The sequence below is a fragment of the Dendrobates tinctorius genome, unplaced genomic scaffold (genome assembly GCF_039654945.1).
Source record: "Dendrobates tinctorius isolate UK_male_01 unplaced genomic scaffold, ASM3965494v1 ptg000294l, whole genome shotgun sequence".
In the NCBI taxonomy this organism is placed as follows: Eukaryota; Metazoa; Chordata; class Amphibia; order Anura; family Dendrobatidae; genus Dendrobates; species Dendrobates tinctorius.
Window position 1 is genome coordinate 1991622 of NW_027361961.1, and position 22752 is coordinate 2014373.

General features: G+C 43.3%; 1 protein-coding gene across 1 annotated transcript in view; it reads right to left on the minus strand.

Annotated features, from left to right (window-relative positions):
• The window catches only part of LOC141073009 (uncharacterized), a 119625-nt gene extending 109734 nt beyond the window's left edge, over positions 1-9891 (minus strand). Inside the window, 1 exon segment of the mRNA XM_073560291.1 lies at positions 9608-9891. Coding sequence (XP_073416392.1) covers positions 9608-9657 — 50 coding nt within the window. The 5' untranslated portion in view covers positions 9658-9891.
• Between the last annotated feature and the right edge of the window lie 12861 nt (positions 9892-22752).

Here is a 22752-nt window from a genome sequence, read left to right on the forward strand (position 1 = left end):
GGGTCAGTACGGTTACAGCGATACCTCAATTAGGTCGTTTTTTTATGTTTTGACGGTTTTTTGCAATGAAAACAATTTTATATAAAAAATAATTATTTTTGTATCGCTTTATTCTGCGAGCTATAACTTTTTTATTTTTTTGCGGATGATGCTGTATGGTGGCTCGTTTTTTGCGGGACAAGATGACGTTTTCAGCGGTACCATGCATATTTATATGCGTCTTTTTGATCGCGCGTTATTGCACTTTTTGTTCAGTGGTATGATAATAAATCATTATTTTTTGCTTCGTTTTTTATTTTTATTTTTTAAGGGGTTCGCTAAAGGGGTTAACTAATGGGACAGTTTTATAGGGCAGGTCATTACGGACGCGGCGATACCAAATATGTGTACTTTTATTGTTTTTTTTTTTTTTTCAAAAAATGGATTTATTGGGGAATATTTTTTTTTTTTTTTTACTAATTTATTTAGCGATTTTTTTTAAATTATTTTTAACACTTTTTTTTTTTTTTTTTTTTTTTACACTTTATTACCTTGTCCCAGGTGGGACATCACTGTCCTGTGACAGATCGCTGATCTGTCACATCACAGATCACTGTGACAGATCAGCAATCTGTCACAGGCACTGCTGCAGACTTCCTCATGCCTGCGCCTTGCAGGCAGTGAGGAAGTCAGCTCTCTACAGGCCCCCGAAGGCCCCCGTCGCCATCTTGGATCCGGGGGCCTGTAGGGAAAGAGCCCCCCGCAGCAGCGCTGCACATTGCGCTGCCGTGGGGGGCTCAGGGAAGCACGGAGGGAGCCCCCTCCCTGCCGATGCTTCCCTTTAACTCCCGGTACACCGCGATCGCGTTTGATCGCGGTGTGCAAGGGGTTAACATGTCGGGGGCGGTCCGTGACCGCCCCTGACACATTGTGCCGGGTGTCAGCTATGATAATTAGCTGACACTCGGCCGCGATCAGCGGCGCTCACCACGTGGGCGCCGCTGATCGCGATGACGTAATATTCCGTCCATGGTAATTAGGTCCATGGTCACATGGACGGAATATTACGTCAATTGTAGGTAAGGGGTTAGAAAAAAATACTTTTTTAAACAAAAATTTTCCTTTAACCTCAGTTTTTTCATTTTCACATGGGCAACAGGATAAAATGGATCCTAAAATTTGTTGGGCAATTTCTCCTGAGTGCACGGATACCTCATATGTGGTCATAAACCACTGTTTCGGTGCATAGAAGGGAAGGAGCGCCATTTGACTTTTTGAATGGAAAATTAGCTCCAATCGTTATTGGACGCCATGTCACGTTTGGAGAGCCCCTGTGTGCCTAAACAGTGAAAACCCCCTACAAGTAACACCATTTTGGAAACTAGACCCCTTAAAGAACGTATCTAGATGTCTAGTGAGCACTTTGAAACCCCAAGTGCTTTACAAAAGTTTATAACAGCAGTGAAAATAAAAAATCTTTTTTTCCTCAAAAATGATTTTTTAGCACGCTATTTTTTATTTTCCTAAGGGTAATAGGAGAAATTAGCCCCCCAAAGTTGTTGTGCAATTTGTCCTGAGTACGCTGATACCTCATTTGTTGGGGTAAACCACTGTTTGGGCACACGTCGGGGCCTGGAAGGGGGTGAGCACCGTTTGACTTTTGGAACGCAAAATTGGCTGGAATCAATGGTGGCACCATGACGTGTTTGGAGACCCCCTGTGATGTGCCTAAACAGTGGAAACCACTCAATTCTAACTCCAACCCTAATCCCAATACACCCCTAACCACAACCCTAACCCCAACACACCCCTAATCCCAACCCTAACCACAAGCCTAACCCCAACACACCCCTAACCCTAATTCCAACCCTAATTCTAACACTAATTCCATCCGAAACTCTAGTTGCACCCTAACCCTAATTCCAACCCTAACTCTAATTTCAACCCTATTTCCAACCCTAACCCTAATGGAAAAATAAAAATATGTTCTTTATTTCATTATATGTGGCTACCTATTGGGGTGATAAAGGGGGGGTTTATTTACTTTTTATTTTACTTTGATCGCTGTTAAAGTTTATCACAGTGATCAAAATGAATGAATGAAATCTGCAGCCGCAGATTCAGGTGGGCGCACTGCGCATGCGCCCGCCATTTTCTAAGATGGCGGTGCCCATGATCTGGGACCGCGGGACACCGGGAGCAGCACTCGGAAATGTACCAGGGGGTAGGAGGGGAGGTGATCGGAAGGCGGGGGGAGCAGATGATGACAGCGGCAGCCGATCGCCGCTGTCATTCAGCGGCGGGGGGCAGATCAACCCCGTTAACCGTGTGGGGGGGTCAGATTGGTGTCTTCAGCCATGTTCGATGCTACTGCAGCATCGGCCATGGCTGGTTTGTAATATTTCATCAAATTTCATTGATGAAATATTACTATCGCTCTGATTGGCTGTTTCACTTTTAACAGCCAATCAGAGCGATCGTAGCCACGTGGGGGGCGAAGCCACCCCCCCCTGGTGAAGTACAAAGCCCCCTGTATCTGCGGGTCAGGTGACCTTTCATTGACCCCGGGCACCCGACCCGCAGGGGGACTTTAAATCCATGACACAGCATATGCGTCATTGGTCGGATTGGCATCGACTTTCATGACGCATACGCTGCCACTGGTCGGGAAGGGGTTAAGTCATTAATTGTAGGTGGTCATTACTGTATATACAGGAGATCTTCATATAAAGATCTGTGTGGCCCGGTAGTGTACAGTGATGTGAAATACTTTTTGCCCACAACTCCTGGTTTTTTACTCTCTTGCATGTTTGTCACACTTAAATGTTTCAGAGTAACAAACAAATTAAAATATTTGACAGCACAAGTAAACAAAATTCAATTTGTAAATGAAGGTCTTTATTATTTATTGGGAAGAAAATACAGGGCCCTGTGTGAAAGTTATTGCCCCCTACCTTTTTTTTAACTGGTTTGTCACATCTTCGAAAAGCAAAGTTCAGTTTCCGTAGCCCTACCCAGGCCTGATTACTGCCACACCTATCCTCAATCAAAAAATCACTTAAATAGGACCTGCCTGACAAAGTGAAGTAGACAAAAAGATCCTCAAAAAGTAGACATCATGCTGCGATCCGAATAAATGCATGAACAAATGAGATGGAAAGTAATTCAGATCTATCAGTCTGGAGAAGGTTATAAAGCCATTTCTAAAGCTTTGATATTCCAGCGAACCACCGTGAGACCCATTATCCACAAATGGAGAAAACATGGTACAGTGGTGAAACTTCCCAGGAGTGGTCTGGTCATTAAAGTTAAAAAATACTGGGGGGATGAAAAGGTTATTGAAATTGGCATTTTTTAAAGTTTATTTTATATGAAAAAAATATTTTCTTCAACTGTACAATATAGGAACATAGAGATACATAGTACATAGCAATGCATCTCTGTACTTATATCCTCTGCTTCTGAACTCACAACCTGCAGTACAGCTCACTATTAACAAATGTTCCAATATTTTTTCAGTGTGAGCGGGAGATCACTGACAGAGCTGTTACCTGTGGGCATTATTTTTCATGATTTTAATGTTTTGAATAAAGTTTTTAGTTTATTTCTATTTTTTAATGGTGATGCAGAGTTTTTTTTCTCTCTTTATTTATACTCCATTCCGATGTCATCACTGATACAATTGTGCTCAAAAGTTTACATACCGCTGTAGAACTTTTGCTTTCTTGGCCTTTTTTCAGAGAATATGAATGATAACATCAAAACTTTTTGGTGGTCAGAGTGGTCAGCTTTACCATCTGAGAAAATAAAGAACCTTATCCATAACTACCACAAACGACTTCAAGTAGTCAATTGATATTAGAGGGGGCTATACATGGTATTACAAAAAATGTGGTATGTAAACTATGATCAGGGTGATTTGGATGTTTTGGGTTGTCATTATAATTAAAAAAAGAGAAAACACAGTAGTATGACAATAAATGGCTTCACCCAAACACTAACCATGAGTGGAGAAAACATCAAGACTTTATCATTCATATTCTCTGAAAAAAGGCCAAGAAAGCAATAATTCTGCCAGGCTATGTAAACTTTTGAGCACAACTATACACCTGACAGGCCAATACATTCTGATATCATCACTAAAATATACCTGTCAGGGGCTCATACATTCTGTATCTACAATAATATATACCTGACAGGAGCCCGCACAGTCTGTATCTACAATAATATAGACCTAACAGGAGCCTGTAAAGTCTATATCTACAATAATACATACCTGACAGAAGCCCATACAGTCTATATCTACAATAATATATACCTGACAGGAGCCATACAGTCTATATCTACAGTAATATATACCTGACAGGAGCCCGTACAGTCTATATCTACAATAATATATACCTGACAGGAGCCCATACAGTCTATATCTACAGTAATATATACCTGGAAGGAGCCCATACAGTCTATATCTACAATAATATATACCTGACAGGAGCCCATACAGTCTATATCTACAATAATATATACCTGACAGGAGCCCGTACAGTCTGTATCTACAATAATATATACCTGACAGGAGCCCGTACAGTCTATATCTACAATAATATATACCTGACAGGAGCCCGTACAGTCTATATCTACAGTAATATATACCTGGAAGGAGCCCATACAGTCTGTATCTACAATAATATATACCTGACAGGAGCCCATACAGTCTATATCTACAACAATATATACCTGACAGGAGCCCATACAGTCTATATCTACAATAATATATACCTGACAGGAGCCCGTACAGTCTGTATCTACAATAATATATACCTGACAGGAGCCCGTACAGTCTGTATCTACAGTAATATATATCTGACAGGAGCCCAGTCTGTATCTACATACAAAGACCTTTCTAATGATCTTTTTACTCTTAGACCTGTGACGGGGACAAGGGGGCATCCTCTACGTCTGGAGGAAAGAAGGTTTAAGCATACTCACAGACGCGGATTCTTTACTGTAAGAGCAGTGAGACTATGGAACTCTCTGCCATGTGATGTTGTAATGAGTGATTCACTACTAAAATTTAAGAAGGGACTGGATGCCTTTCTTGAAAAGTATAATATTACAGGGTATATACACTAGTCTCCTTAATATTGCGTTGATCCAGGGAGCTAGTCTGATTGCCGTATGTGGAGTCGGGAAGGAATTTTTTTCCCCAATGTGAAGCTTACTGTTTGCCACATGGGGTTTTTTTGCCTTCCTCTGGATCAACATGTTAGGGCAAGTTAGGATAGGATATGGGTTGAACTAGATGGACTTAAGTCTCCCTTCAACCTTAATTACTATGTTACTATGTTACTATGTTACATACAGTCTATATCTACAATAATATATACCTGACAGGAGCCCATACAGTCTGTATCTACAATAATATATACCTGACAGGAGCCCATACAGTCTATATCTACAGTAATATATACCTGGAAGGAGCCCATACAGTCTATATTTACAATAATATATACCTGACAGGAGCCCATACAGTCTATATCTACAATAATATATACCTGACAGGAGCCCATACAGTCTGTATCTACAATAATATATACCTGGAAGGAGCCCATACAGTCTATATCTACAATAATATATACCTGACAGGAGCCCATACAGTCTATATCTACAATAATATATACCTGACAGGAGCCCATACAGTCTATCTACAATAATATATACCTGACAGGAGCCCGTACAGTCTATATCTACAATAATATATACCTGACAGGAGCCCATACAGTCTATATCTACAATAATATATACCTGACAGGAGCCCGTACAGTCTGTATCTACAATAATATATACCTGACAGGAGCCCGTACAGTCTATATCTACAATAATATATACCTGACAGGAGCCCGTACAGTCTATATCTACAGTAATATATACCTGGAAGGAGCCCATACAGTCTGTATCTACAATAATATATACCTGACAGGAGCCCATACAGTCTATATCTACAACAATATATACCTGACAGGAGCCCATACAGTCTATATCTACAATAATATATACCTGACAGGAGCCCGTACAGTCTGTATCTACAATAATATATACCTGACAGGAGCCCGTACAGTCTGTATCTACAGTAATATATATCTGACAGGAGCCCAGTCTGTATCTACATACAAAGACCTTTCTAATGATCTTTTTACTCTTAGACCTGTGACGGGGACAAGGGGGCATCCTCTACGTCTGGAGGAAAGAAGGTTTAAGCATACTCACAGACGCGGATTCTTTACTGTAAGAGCAGTGAGACTATGGAACTCTCTGCCATGTGATGTTGTAATGAGTGATTCACTACTAAAATTTAAGAAGGGACTGGATGCCTTTCTTGAAAAGTATAATATTACAGGGTATATACACTAGTCTCCTTAATATTGCGTTGATCCAGGGAGCTAGTCTGATTGCCGTATGTGGAGTCGGGAAGGAATTTTTTTCCCCAATGTGAAGCTTACTGTTTGCCACATGGGGTTTTTTTGCCTTCCTCTGGATCAACATGTTAGGGCAAGTTAGGATAGGATATGGGTTGAACTAGATGGACTTAAGTCTCCCTTCAACCTTAATTACTATGTTACTATGTTACTATGTTACATACAGTCTATATCTACAATAATATATACCTGACAGGAGCCCATACAGTCTGTATCTACAATAATATATACCTGACAGGAGCCCATACAGTCTATATCTACAGTAATATATACCTGGAAGGAGCCCATACAGTCTATATTTACAATAATATATACCTGACAGGAGCCCATACAGTCTATATCTACAATAATATATACCTGACAGGAGCCCATACAGTCTGTATCTACAATAATATATACCTGGAAGGAGCCCATACAGTCTATATCTACAATAATATATACCTGACAGGAGCCCATACAGTCTATATCTACAATAATATATACCTGACAGGAGCCCATACAGTCTATCTACAATAATATATACCTGACAGGAGCCCGTACAGTCTATATCTACAATAATATATACCTGACAGGAGCCCATACAGTCTATCTACAATAATATATACCTGACAGGAGCCCGTACAGTCTGTATCTACAATAATATATACCTGACAGGAGCCCATACAGTCTATATCTACAATAATATATACCTGACAGGAGCCCATACAGTCTATATCTACAATAATATATACCTGACAGGAGCCCATACAGTCTATCTACAATAATATATACCTGACAGGAGCCCGTACAGTCTATATCTACAATAATATATACCTGACAGGAGCCCGTACAGTCTGTATCTACAATAATATACACTCACTGGCCACTTTATTAGGTACACCATGCTAGTAAGGGGTTGGACCCCCTTTTGCCTTCAGAACTGCCTCAATTCTTCGTGGCAGAGATTCAACAAGGTGCTGGAAGCCTTCCTCAGAGATTTTGGACCATATTGACATGATGGCATCACACAGTTGGCGCAGATTTGTCGGCTGCACATCCCTGATGCGAATCTCCCGTTCCACCACATCCCAAAGATGCTCTATTGGATTGAGATCTGGTGACTGAGGAGGCCATTTGAGTACAGTAAACTCATTGTCATGTTCAAGAAACCAATCTGAGATGATTCGAGCTTTATGACATGGCGCATTATCCTGCTGAAAGTAGCCATCAGATGTTGGGTACATTGTGGTCATAAAGGGATGGACATGGTCAGCAACAATACTCAGGTAGGCTGTGGCGTTGCAACGATGCTCAATTGGTACCAAGGGGCCCAAAGAGTGCCCAGAAAAAATTCCCCACACCATGACACCACCACCACCAGCCTGAACCGTTGATACAAGGCAGGATGGATCCATGCTTTCATGTTGTTTACGCCAAATTCTGACCCTACCATCCGAATGTCGCAGCAGAAATCGAGACTCATCAGACCAGGCAACGTTTTTCCAATCTTCTACTGTCCAATTTCGATGAGCTTGTGCAAATTGTAGCCTCAGTTTCCTGTTCTTAGTTGAGAGGAGTGGTACCAAGTGTGGTCTTCTGCTGCTGTAGCCCATCTGCCTCAAAGTTCGACGCACTGTGCGTTCAGAGATGCTCTTCTGCCTACCTTGGTTGTAACGGGTGGCAATTTGAGTCACTGTTGCCTTTCTATCAGCTCGAACCAGTCTGCCCATTCTCCTCTGACCTCTGGCATCAACATGGCATTTCCGGCCACAGAACTGCCGCTCACTGGATTTTTTTTCTTTTTCGGACCATTCTCTGTAAACCCTAGAGATGGTTGTGCGTGAAAATCCCAGTAGATCAGCAGTTTCTGAAATTCTCAGACCAGCCCTTCTGGCACCAACAATCATGCCACGTTCAAAGGCACTCAAATCACCTTTCTTCCCCATACTGATGCTCGGTTTGAACTGCAGGAGATTGTCTTGACCATGTCTACATGCCTAAATGCACTGAGTTGCCGCCATGTGATTGGCTGATTAGAAATTAAGTCTTAACACACAGTTGGACAGGTGTACCTAATAAAGTGGCCAGTGAGTGTATACCTGGAAGGAGCCCATACAGTCTATATCTACAATAATATATACCTGACAGGAGCCCATACAGTCTATATCTACAATAATATATACCTGACAGGAGCCCATACAGTCTATCTACAATAATATATACCTGACAGGAGCCCGTACAGTCTGTATCTACAATAATATATACCTGACAGGAGCCCATACAGTCTATATCTACAATAATATATACCTGACAGGAGCCCATACAGTCTGTATCTACAATAATATATACCTGACAGGAGCCCGTACAGTCTGTATCTACAATAATATATACCTGGAAGGAGCCCATACAGTCTATATCTACAATAATATATACCTGACAGGAGCCCATACAGTCTATATCTACAATAATATATACCTGACAGGAGCCCATACAGTCTATATCTACAATAATATATACCTGACAGGAGCCCATACAGTCTATCTACAATAATATATACCTGACAGGAGCCCGTACAGTCTATATCTACAATAATATATACCTGACAGGAGCCCGTACAGTCTATATCTACAGTAATATATACCTGGAAGGAGCCCATACAGTCTGTATCTACAATAATATATACCTGACAGGAGCCCATACAGTCTGTATCTACAATAATATATACCTGACAGGAGCCCATACAGTCTAGCATCTTCAGTAGTGAGCCGGCTAGACTTTATGGGCTGCAGTTAGGACCTGGAAGGATCCTATATATTCGGCTGGCTTTAATAAATTTATACCTTGAAAGTGCACATACATTCTAGTGTCATGTATAGGCTGCAATCAGGGCCAGGCAGCAGCCCATAATGTCTGCTATCTTCAAGAAAATATACCTGGAAGGAGCCCATACAGTCTAGCATCTTCAGTAGTGAGCCAGCTAGACTTTATGGGCTGCAGTTAGGACCTGGAAGGAGCCCATACAGTCTAGGCTCAACCCTAAAGAGACTAAACAGACTTTCTGTCCCCTCCATAAAGGGGCACTTTCCCGTGTTTGTCAGAACTGTCCGAGGATTATTAGAGGGGATAGTTTCCCCCCAATTAGAAGGGACACCTGTGGATATTGGGGTCTTTACCTGCTACAGTCCTGGTGTGGAGCCTCCACCCGCAGAGCCGCACTCCACATATATGGCTGCTCTGTGCGCACAGGACCTGTGATGAGGTCACAGGAGGGGAGGAGTCAGGGGGTCACATGATCAGGGGCCTCAGTGTATGGAGGACTCTGCTGTGCTGGGTGTCATGGTGCTGGATGAGGGGAAGTTTATGTGTGGGGTCAGGAGGGGTTTACAGTGTGGATATGTAGCAGGAGATGGGGGTGTACGAGGTGTACGGAGCGGAGCCGTGTGTGTACGAGGTGTACGGAGCGGAGCCGCGTGTGTACGAGGTGTACGGAGCGGAGCCATGTGTGTATGAGATGTACGGAGCGGAGCCGTGTGTGTACGAGGTGTACGGAGCAGAGCCGTGTGTACGAGGTGTACGGAGCGGAGCCGTGTGTGTACGAGGTGTATGGAGCGGAGCCGTGTGTGTACGAGGTGTACGGAGCGGAGCCGTGTGTGTACGAGGTGTACGGAGCGGAGCCGTGTGTGTACGAGGTGTACGGAGCGGAGCCGTGTGTGTACGAGGTGTACGGAGCGGAGCCGTGTGTGTACGAGGTGTACGGAGCGGAGCCGTGAGTGCACGAGGTGTATGGAGCAGAGCCATTTGGGAACAGAGCAGAGCTGTGTGTGTACGGAGCGGAGCCATGTGTGTGCAAGGTGTACAGAGCGGAGCCGCGTGTGTTATGAATGGGTCACCGAGGAGAAAAAAAACAAAACAAGCTAAGCCACAGAAAACCAGAGAGGTTGGTAACTATGCAGATTGCAGATCCCTGATCCTACCACACAACTAGCAGCAGCCGTGGAGCGTGCCTATTGACGGTGAAACAAGATGAAGGCACAAACACAGGCAGGAAAAGAGGCTGAGCAAGCGATGGGGCCCAAACTAAGTAGAGAGGAAAGAAAAGTAAAGATACTGTCTGCAACCTGCAAAAAACCCTACAAAAATAATGTCCAACACTTCTGATAGCAAAATTAACCCTGAAGTCACTAGACATCTCCCATTATATCAGCACTAAACAGTAAACATGTGGGAAATGTTACTTATCAAGTTTTTTGTGTGCCGTATCTCTGTGATTTAAGGGCATAAAAATTCAAAGTTGGAAAATTGCAAAATTTTCAAAATTTTCGCCAAATTTCCATTTTTCTCACAAATAAACGCAAGTTATTTGAATGAAATTTTACCACTAACATGAAGTACAATATGTCATGAGAAAACAATGTCAGTATCACCAGGATCCATGGAAGCGTTCCAGAGTTATTACCTCATAAAGGGACAGTGGTCAGAATTGTAAAAATTGGCCCGGTCATGAACGTGCAAACCATCCTTGGGGGTGAAGGGGTTAAGGTTATGTACACACTGTATATATAAATATGCCAGAGCCGATTACATGAAAGAACCATATTCTCTTAAAAAAGAGGGGGATACTCTCGCAAAGAACTACATTGAATACATTTAGACAACAGAAAGTTTAATAATCCCAACTAATCATATATTGTAGTAATAAAGGTTGTATACTTGCCACATCTTTATTCACAACCTAATACGCGCGTCAGGGCATTGGCACTTAGGTCCTAAGAGTTAATATGCTGAGCATCTCAACATCTCCTCTTACATACAGAGAAAATCATTAAATATTGGATAAATCAGGTGGGCAATAATACAACCAAGCAAAGGGCAGTTAAAAAAAAAAAATGGCACCCAGGACTAAATGCTTGTTGCTCAACCATAAAAATACATATATGTACACCAGAATGTCCCCAAAAAGGATATAGAAAAGGTAAGAGTAGATGTTGGGATGCTCAGCATATTAACTCTTAGTTAACCCAGTGTATGTATTTGGTATGGCATCATCGCCAAACATACTGGGAACCATCAATAAAGTGCTATGCGTGCAAATAAATTGAAAAAATGTATGAGCCTCTTACCCATTGACGCCAGAACCTAAGTGCTGATGCCCTAACGCGCGTTTCGCTATTGCTTCCTCAGGGGAAGTTGTATAATTGCCCCCCTGATTTATCCAATACTAGCTGAAGAGCCCGGCGCTGCCCGGGCATAGTAACTAACTGTGGTTAGTTATAGCAAATTATAATTATCCTCCATCCCATAGTCCTGTGCCCATATACCCATCATACATATCCACGATCCCATAGGTCCGTGCCCATATACCCATCATACATATCCTCCATCCCATAGTCGAGTGCCCATATACCCATCACACATCCTCCATCCCATAGTCCCGTGCCCATATATCCATCATACATATTCTCCATCCCATAGTCCTATGCCCATATATCCATCATACATATTCGCCATCCCATAGTCGAGTGCCTATATACCCATCACACATCCTTCATCTCATAGTCCAATGCCCATATACCCATCATACATATCCTCCATCCCATAGTCCCGTGCCCATATACCCGTCATACATATCCTCCATCCCATAGTCCCGTGCCCATATACCCATCACACATCCTCCATACCATAGTCCCGTGCCCATATACCCATCATACATATCCTCCATCCCATAGTCCCGTGCCCATAAACCCATCATACATAGCCTCCATCCCATAGTCCCGTGCCCATATACCCATCATACATATCCTCCATCCCATAGTCCCGTGCCCATAAACCCATCATACATAGCCTCCATCCCATAGTCCCGTGCCCATATACCCATCATACATATCCTCCATCCCATAGTCCCGTGCCCATATACCCGTCATACATATCCTCCATCCCATAGTCCCGTGCCCATATACCCGTCATACATATCCTCCATCCCATAGTCCCGTGCCCATATACCCATCACACATCCTCCATACCATAGTCCCGTGCCCATATACCCATCATACATATCCTCCATCCCATAGTCCCGTGCCCATATACCCATCATACATAGCCTCCATCCCATAGTCCCGTGCCCATATACCCATCATACATATCCTCCATCCCATAGCCGAGTGCCCATATACTCATCACACATCCTCCATCCCATAGTCCCATGCCCATATACCCATCACACATCCTCCATCCCATAGTCCCGTGCCCATATACCCGTCATACATATCCTCCATCCCATAGTCGCGTGCCCATATACCCATCACACATCCTCCATCCCATAGTCCCGTGCCCATATACCTGTCATACATATCCTCCATCCCATAGTCCAGTGCCCATATACCCATCACACATCCTCCATCTCATAGTCAACCATTATGACATCATAATGAGCGGCGGGGCTTGCATCCTATGATGACATCAGCGTCGCCATGGCAACCATTGTAACATCATAATGAGGGGCGTGGCTTGATACGCACACACTGTTTCCCCATTATGTAGATATGGGCATTATGACATCATAATGAGGGGCGGGGCTTGATACACACACTTTTTCCCCAGTATGTAGACAGGGGCAAAATTGTTTGGTGAATTGGAACGCGTGGGGTTAAAATTTCCCCTCACAACATAGCTTAGGACGCTCTCGGGGTCCAGACGTGTGACTGTGCCAAATTTTGTGGCTGTAGCTGCGACGGTGCAGATGCCTATCCCGGACATACACACACACACACACACACACACACACACACACACACACACACACACACACACACACACACACACACACACACACATACATACACACTTTGAGCTTTATTTATTAGAAATAATGATTTTCGCTAAATGGACTCTTATATTTGCACCTATTTGCCTGTCTGTATTAGGTTGTGAATAAAGATATTTTGCATTAATTTGGTGTGGCAAATATGTAACCTTTATTACTGCAATATATGATTAGTATTTACATGCTGTGTCTTCTTTAGGAATAACTTGCTTGGAAAACAACTTTAACCCCTCTCTGACCTTTGACGTACTATTCCGTCCATGTACCCTGGCCCCCTATGACCATGGACAGAATAGTATGTCATGAGCGATCAGCCACGCTCGCGGGGGCAGCGCGGCTGATCACAGCCGGGTGTCAGCTGATTCTCACAGCTGACACCAGGCACTAAGTGCCAGGAGCAGTCACGGACTGCTCCCGGAACTTTAACACCCGGCACACTGTGATCAAACATGATTGCAGTCTTCTGGGAGCAGGCAGAGGGGCTGTCAGCTGTGACAGCCACTCTGCCTTTGGATCGGAGACCCTGCGTCATGACGCGGGGTCCCGATCGCTGCCATGGAGACCCGATGTAGTCATGACAACATCCAGGTCTCCAGACCTGTGAAACTTCCTATCATTCGCAGGAAGTCTCACAGGTCAGTGCACAGAAGCTGCAGCGCTGACAGCTTCAATAACATGCAGATCTGCATGCTACAGAAGCGATCAGCCTGCACAAAATGAGTGTTCCATAGTGGGACAAAGTGTAAAAGTAAGAATTAAATTAAAAAACTTTTTAAAATAATTGTAAAAATATTTTTGAAATAAAAAAGAAAGAAAAATCAATATTTATTTCATTAATAAATATTTAAATAAAAAAAACAAGCAAAAAGAACACATATTTAGTATCGCCACGTCCATAACGACCTGACCTATAAAACTGTCCCATTAGTTAACCCAAGCCGCAATATAGCTACATCACCAGAAAAATAATAAAGTTATAGCTCTTAGAATAAAGGGATGCTAAAATAATTATTTTTTTATATAAAACAGTTTTTATTGTAGAAAAGCGTCAAAACATAAAAAATATAAATGAGGTATCGCTGTCATCATACTGACCTGAAGAATAAAACTGCTTTATCAATTTTACCACACGCAGATTGGTATAAACACCCTCCATAAGAAATTCATGAATTGCTGGTTTTTGTTCATTCTGCCTCCCAAAAATCGGAATAAAAAGCGATCAAAAAATGTCACATGCCCGTAAATGGAACCAATAAAAACGTCAACTCATCCCGCAATAAATAAAACCACACATGACTCTGTGGGCCAAAATATGGAAAAATTATAGCTCTCAAAATGTGGTGATGCAAAAACTATTTTTTGCAATAAAAAGCATCTTTTAGTGTGTGACAGCTGCCAAACATAAAAACCCGCTAAAAAAATCAGCTATAAATAGTAAATCAAAACCCCTTTCATCACCCCCTTAGTTAGGGAAAAATAATGAAATAAAAAAAGTATTTATTTCAATTTTCCCATTAGGGTTAGGGTTAGAGTTGGGGCTATAGTTAGGGTTAAGGTTGGGGCTAAAATTATGATTACGGTTACGGTTGGGATTAGGGTTAGGGGTGTGTTAGGGATAGGGTTGGAGTTATAATTGGAGGGTTTGCTCTGTTTATCCCCACATATAGGGTATCAGCATACTCAGGACAAATTGTGCAACAACTTATGGAGTCCATTTTCTTCTGTTACCCTTGGGAAAATAAAAAATTGTGGGCAAAAAGATCATTTTTGTGAACAAAATATGATTTCTTATTTTTACGGATCTACATTATAAACTTCTGTGAAGCCCTTGGGGGTTCAAAGTTCTCACCACACATCTAGATAAGTTCCTTGGGGGGTCTAGTTTCCAAAATGGTGTCATTTGTGGGGGGTTTCCACTGTTTAGGCACATCAGGGAATCTCCAAACGTGACATGGCATCCGATCTTAATACCAGCCAATTTTGCATTGAAAAGTCAGACAGTGCTCCTTCCATTCCGGGCTCTGCCACGCGCCCAATCAGTGGTTTACCTGCATATACTGTATGTGGTATCAGCCTACTCAGGACAAATTGTACAATAACTTTTCCAGTCCAATTTCTCCTGTTATGCTTGGTAAAATAAAACAAATTGGATCTGAAGAAATTTTTTTGTGAAAAAAAGCTAAATCTTCATTTTTTTAACATTCCAAAAATTCCTGTGAAGCACCTGAAGGATTAATAAACTTCTTGAATGTGGTTTTGAGCACCTTGTGTGGTGCAGTTTTTAGAATGGTGTCACTTTTGGGTATTTTCTATCATATAGATCTCTCAAAGAGACTTCAAATGTGAGGTGGTCCCTAAAAAAAATGGTGTTGTAAATTTTGTTGTAAAAATGAGAAATCGCTGGTCAACTTTTACCCCTTGTAACTTCCTAACAAAAAAATTGGTTCCAAAATTGTGCAGATGTAAAGTAAACATGTGGGGAATGTTACTTATTAAGTATTTTGTGTGACATATTTTTCTGTGATTTAAGGGCATAAAAATTTTCAAAATTTTCACCAAGTTTTCCGATTTTTCACAAATAAACGCAAGTCATATCCAAGAAATTTTACCACTAACATGAAGTACAATATGTCAAGAGAAAACAATGTCAGAATCACCGGGATCCATGGAAGCGTTCCAGAGTTATTACCTCATAAAGGGACAGTGGTCAGAATTGTAAAAATTGGCCCCGGCATTAACATGCAAACCACCCTTGGGGGTAAAGGGGTCAAAAAAATGCTAAAAAAAGAATCAAATGATCCGCAATGTAAAAATGACTTGTGCATAAATTCACTCTTTTTCAGCTTCTTCAAACCGCTTTAGGTTTTCGAATATGAAAAATAGTTGAAAGAAGTCAGTAATAAGTTCACTATTAACACCCACAATATTAAAATAAGAAAAAAAAGACACCTAAAAAAATTCTAAAAAGATGTATCAGGAATAACACCTCTGCTGTGTTCCTGAAAACTCTTCCTATAGCAAAAACCATGTAGGTAGGCTGGCGTCTAAAAGGCGCACACCCTAACAGGTCAGTTCATTTTTTTTGTTCTGCCTTCATACACGTTGTCACGGTGTGCAAGTCAGCATTCAGCATAAACCACTGTTCTGTGTTCCAAATAAGCAGACTGTTCTCTGTAGTCTAACTTTTTTTATTGGTAAACAGTATAGAACATGCGCGGTAAAACTACGAGGAATACAAAATGACATAGGTAAGTATTCGGCAGATGATAACACAGCTAACACATTTATAGAAAGTGTACGGTGATGCAAACATTACATGAGAATACGTGAGTCCCTGATTACATTCACTGTGAACTGGTAGCTAAACCGTTAATGACATCTCCTAGCTGCTAGATAGCAAACAACACCTCTGTAAATCACTGCATTGTAAGAAAACGCTGATCCTTACCAGATATGCTTTACCCAGATAGCGACTCAAGTAGAGAAGTCACAGGAAAACAAAGATAAACAGGAGGACAAAATTCACATGTACATCCTATGAGATGCACAAAAAGAAGATGGAGTCTCCTTCATCACAGAATACACTGCGCAGTTCCCACAATGCATTGCTTCAATCCCAAAGTGCATTGCTTCTGTTAAAGGCACAGGCTGTGAATGCTGTTTTAAAATGCAGCTATAAATTCAGCCACCACTAGATGGTGCTATAATTAACCCAGCAATAATACAAACAGATTGCTTTATTCAGAGCACATAACACAACAGACTGCCCTATAACCAGAGGGCAGAACATTTTTATTTTTGTGTCCCTGAGCCTACAGAGTAATAATCTGTTATACAGGACAACCCCTTTAAATGATATGCACCCGCTGTTGATGACATTGACAAAATCAAGCCTTTATATAAACTTAAAAATAAAAAAAAGCTTTGTCTCTGGGAGACTACAAAAAAATACTGAATCTTGACAACCAAAAAGCGATCAGGTATAGCTAGGATCACTTTGGTATTCAAGGGTTTTTTGTATTATAGTAACAGAAAAATCAAACCAAGGACAATGTGCACACGTTCAGTATTTCGTCAGTATTTTATATCAGGATTTGTAAGTCACAATCAGGGCTCATACTCCCTTGCAAGAGACTCGAGCGATTCTCTCACATGAAAACCCGGCACTGCTGCTGGAACTGGGACCAGAGCATGTGGCTGCATAGAAATACATGTAGCCTCGCGCTCCGGCCGGGCTTTCATGCGAGAGACTCGCACGAGAATCGTGCGAGTCTCTCGCAAGTAAGTATGAGCCCTCAGAGGAAAAGTATCATAGAAACACGTCACCAAGGAACCCCAGTCAGACATTGCTAGAGGCAGTGGCGGGCTGGGCCAGGGAAGCAGGGGACACATGCACTGCCGCAGGTCATTCTGAAGCACCTGGGCACGTGCACCGAGATCAAGAGCCGGGGGAGCGTGCACGGTCGCGTCACAGTTTGCTAAAAGTGATGTCACACCGTGCTCCCCTTCACTGCTGCTTCTTGTGTAGAAACAACAAGCCAAGGTAGTGTAATAGTATTAAAACACTGTAGTGTCGTGATGTCGGCGATAAAGAATTCAGAGACGTATGCTGATGTGCTGGTGCTTGGCTGCCAGGCCGTGCTTTTTCTTTATTCCTTACTTCCTCCTTCCTATCTACGTCCCTCTCCCGACTCCTCCTCTCCCCTACATCACTGTTACTAGGCAAAGAATGCAAACAAGGGCAACAGCCCACAAACAACAGGAGATGTGACAACATCACACCTCTTCTTTTCTCACAACAAAAAAAAACTGAAACATTTGAAGAATATTGTCGTTCAAACATTAAGTCTCACTGCAGAACATAGTCTGTAAGGTGGGCAGGTGGTCTTCGATAGGTCCTAGTCGGATAGCGGTGAGACAGCCCATCACCAGATGAGCCCTGAGTATCCCCAGAGACATCCCCTGTTAGGCTTACGGCATCTCCAGTCTCTGGCAGGAAGTCGTCGCTCTCCGCTTCCTCAATAGGCGTGGTTTTTGGGACGTGGCCCCGGAGTTTTTTAAAGTGGGACACATTTCGTGTGACCTGACGACTTTGATTCCGGGCAGTAACCATGGTGCCCTTAACGTCTATAACTTGAAAGGGTTCCAGATAGTACGGTGATGCAAACTTGCTAGTCGCTTTTAACCTTTGTGCCAGGACCCAATCGCCCACCTGTATTGCCGGCTGTCTGCCTCGATGGTTGCGCTTATCTGCGTACCGTTTCATCTTTTCCTTTGATATGGAGTCATTAATAGAAATCGGGGTCTGGACGGAGATTGCTGGAATGCTTGGAAGTTTGACCCGTAAGGGCCTGTTGAACAGTGCCGTTGCAGGTGGTATTCCGGTTGTAGAGTGGGGTGTAGCCCTGTACTGTCTGAGGAATGCGTTCAACTCTTGCTGTAAGTCCTTGTGCTCCATGGTAGCAATCCTTAGGGTCTTGTTGAGCGATTGCATGAATCGTTCGACTTCTCCGTTGGCCTGAGGCCAGCAAGGAGTTATTTTCCGGTGTGTGAAACCCAGGTAGGTTGCGAAGGACTGAAAGTCTGTGCTATTAAAAGGCGGTCCATTGTCAGATTTCACGATCTCAGGTATGCCATATGCAGAGAAGATCTTGTCTAATTTTGGTAAAACAGCCTTGGCCGAGGTTGTAGAAACATGTTCGGTGACTGGAAACCTTGAAAAGTCATCCATGATCACCAGCAGATAGGAGCTATCTGGTAGACTGCAGAAATCGATGCTAACAGCTATCCATGGGCCGGCTGGCAGGGGTGTCATTTGTAATGGTGCACGTCTATGAGCAACTGTAGTGGCTTGGCACGGTATGCATGTTTCAACGAGTGCCTCTACCTTTTTGTCAAGTCCGGGAAACCACACTTTCTCCCGAAGTAGCTGCTTCATTTTCACGACCCCTTGATGAGCTTCATGCGCCAGATCCAGTACCCTGCTCTGAAGTTTCTGAGGTATCACCAGGCGATTATCTCTTAAGAGCATATTTGAGTCTGATACTGATAGTGAATGTCTCGCGTTAAAGAAAACCTCCAGGTACCCAGCCTGATCAGGAGGGTGAAGGAGGGCCTCAGCGAGAAAACTGCTCCAGTTCTTGGACCGAACCGTCTCTATCACAAATTGAAGTTGGTGATCGGCATCCAGCGCTTGCTTAATTTCCTGTATGGTCATAGCTTTCGGTACCGAATGGGCGACGACAAAGTTGACATGCTCCTCCGCCAGAATCGTCGCGGGGATGTCGTCTGTGGTGGGCTGTGGTGCTGGGTGTCTCGAGAAATAGTCTGCGGGATTTCCAGCTCCCGCCTCGTCTCTCAACTGGAGATGATAGTTCTGTAAGCGGAGCAACCAGCGTTCAAGACGCGGGGGAGGCTTTGACGAGGGCTTATTGAAAATTGGAACGAGTGGCTTGTGGTCAGTTATCACTGTGAATTGATGTCCAAAAAGGTATAAATGGAAATGAAGGCACCCCCACACAACTGCCAGGGCTTCTCTCTCAGTTTGTGAATATCGCTGCTCTGTATCCGTTAGTGTCTTGCTGGCATATGAGATTGTGAATATGTCGCTTGCGCTAGACACTTGTGTGAGAATTGCCCCTAGGCCTACTGGACTAGCATCCACCAGTAGCTGTGTGGGTTTTGACGGGTCAAAATAGGCCATGACAGTGTCGCTGGTTAGGTTGGTTTTCAATGCGTCAAAAGCTGCTTGCTGCTCAGTACCCCATGTCCACGGAGAGTCTTTCTTTGTGAGCTTTTGCAGAGGTTCAGAAACAGTGGCTAGGTCAGGTATAAATCGCCCACAGTATGTGACCAGTCCTAGGAAGCTGCGAACATCTGACACATTTTGCGGTGGGCTAGCCGATTTTATGGCAGCCACTTTCTGTGGGTCAGCTGAAACTCCTTGTTCAGAAAAGATGTATCCAAAAAAAGTTAATGATTTTTGGTTAAATTCACATTTTGACGGATTGACAGTGAGATTGCAGGCTTGGAGTCTTTGAAACACTTGTTCTAGGCGATTGTCATGTTCCTCTTGGGTTGTGCCATAAATGAGAATATCATCACTGACGTTGAGGACTCCTGCAATGCCAGACAGAACCTGGCTGACGATATTCTGAAAAATTTCTGCGGCCGATGAGATGCCAAAGTTCAATCTCTTAAATCTGCGCAGGCCCACATGCGTGCTAAAAGTTGTAATGTACCTGGAGTCTGGATGCAATTCAAGTTGATGATAGCCCGAGTTTAGGTCAATTTTTGAAAATACCTTCGCACCATTCAGGTCTGCGAGAATGTCATCAATAGTGGGCGTGATGTGCCTTTCTCTTTGGATCGCCCGATTGGCGTGGCGCATATCCACACATAGTCGGATTTTACCTGGCTGCTTCGGTTTAGGTGCAACAACGATTGGTGAAACCCAGGGGGTCAGGCCTTCAACGCGTTCGACGACATCGGACGCCTCCAGGTCTTGCAGTTCTTGCTCCACAAGCTTGCGGACATGGAATGGAATGCGCCTGTGGGGCTGAATAGAGGGCTGTACTGACGGATCTATATGCAATTTTATTTGAACAATCCTTTAGCTTACCTAGGCCTTTAAAGAGATTTGGGTACTTCTGCATAATGTGGTGGGCCGAAGGACCTGTAATGCTGTTGACAAGGTTCACAAGGCCCAGAGATATTGCACTGGTACAGCTGAGAAGTGTGTCCGCAGAGCATTCTACCACATAAAAGGTGTCAGTGATGGACTTTCCTTCAGCTGCAACTTCTGACTGAAATTTTCCGCACAGGGGCAGTGCAGCTGCCAAGCCATAAGGAAAAATCTTTATATTAGTACTTTGTAGAGTAGGTTTGTTTAGGAGCTGGTTGTAGACAGTATGACTGATGACGTTGACTGATGCCCCGTGTCTACCAGGATTGCCATTCACTAGGATTACTCGTTTTGGATTAGTAACTGCGTGCACAGTATTAGATCCCTCTTCCGTCACGGAGAATAAATAGGTGCTGTGGGACTCGTCATTAATCTGCAGTGTTTGGATCTTTGGTGGCCTAGGTTGTGCAGTGGTATGAGGAGATTGTGGCTTGGATCTACACACCTTTGCAAAATGATTTTGCTTTCCGCAATTATGACAAGTTCCTCCCTTTGCTGGGCAGACATTCTGGTGAGGATACGATCCACCGCAGTTGTAACATGTGGCTGCCTGCGTGCGAGGCACATTTGGTTTCTGTGTAAGCTTTGCTATAGAAGATGTCGCGTCTGGCTCATGCTCGATGTTCTCTATCAGTTTAGCTTGTTTGTCTGCAGCATCATTTATACGCGCTGTATCTAGCAACTTCGCTAACGTCATGGTGGGGTCTCTGAGTGTTTGTCTCCTTAACTTGGAGGAAATACATCCTTGTACGATCTGCATTTGGATTTCTTTGTCTACTTCCGCAAATTCACAGTGCGCTGCAAGGTGTCGTAGCCGGACATGATACTCAGCCATGCTTTCTGTTGGCGACTGCTTTGACTGCCTGAACTTAAAAATTTCAAATGCCGGATTTCTGTGAGGGGAGAAGTGCTTGCTTAACGCAGCTTTGCTGAGCTCATAGTCCCTGTCCTCCCCTGTATTCGGCAGAGTAGTGAATATATCGTAAACCTGCTCCCCTGCGTAGTGTAACAGCATGGCTTTTTTCCGGGTATCATCAGAGACATTCATGGCTTGCAGAAATATCTCGAATCGCTTTAGCCATTTATCCCAAGATACTGCCAGGTTTTCTTGGGACTGATGCACATCAAAAGCAGGAAATGCGGGTAGACAAGCCATAGTGAGTGCTGATAGCCTTGTAGACTGTTCGTGGGACTGAAATACCTGTGGCTGATGAATGAACGCTTCCTCGTCGCCAGTTGTAGTGTCGTGATGTCGGCGATAAAGAATTCAGAGACGTACGCTGATGTGCTGGTGCTTGGCTGCCAGGCCGTGCTTTTTCTTTATTCGTTACTTCCTCCTTCCTCTCTACGTCCCTCCCCCGACTCCTCCTCTCCCCTACATCACTGTTACTAGGCAAAGAATGCAAACAAGGGCAACAGCCCACAAACAACAGGAGATGTGACAACATCACAAACACCTAATATTTGTGTATGTTTATGTGAATCTGTATGTGTTTTGCATATGTTTGTCTGTGTGTGTGCGCAAGTGTGCATGTTTACGTGTGCATTTCAGTGTGTGTGCGTCATTGTGTTTGCGTGTCCAAATCTAGTATCTGTGTGTACATGACTGTGTGTTTGCATGTGTCTGCATAACTGCAAGTGTCTGCATGACTATGTGTGTGTCTGTGTGTCTGCATGACTGTGTTTGCATATGTGTATGTGTGTGTGTATGCAGGCGTGTGTTTGTATGTCTGGAAGTGTGTGGTTACCTGCGCTACATGTGTATGTGTGCATGGCCACATCTCTGTGTAGGCGTGTGTGTGTACATGTGTGTT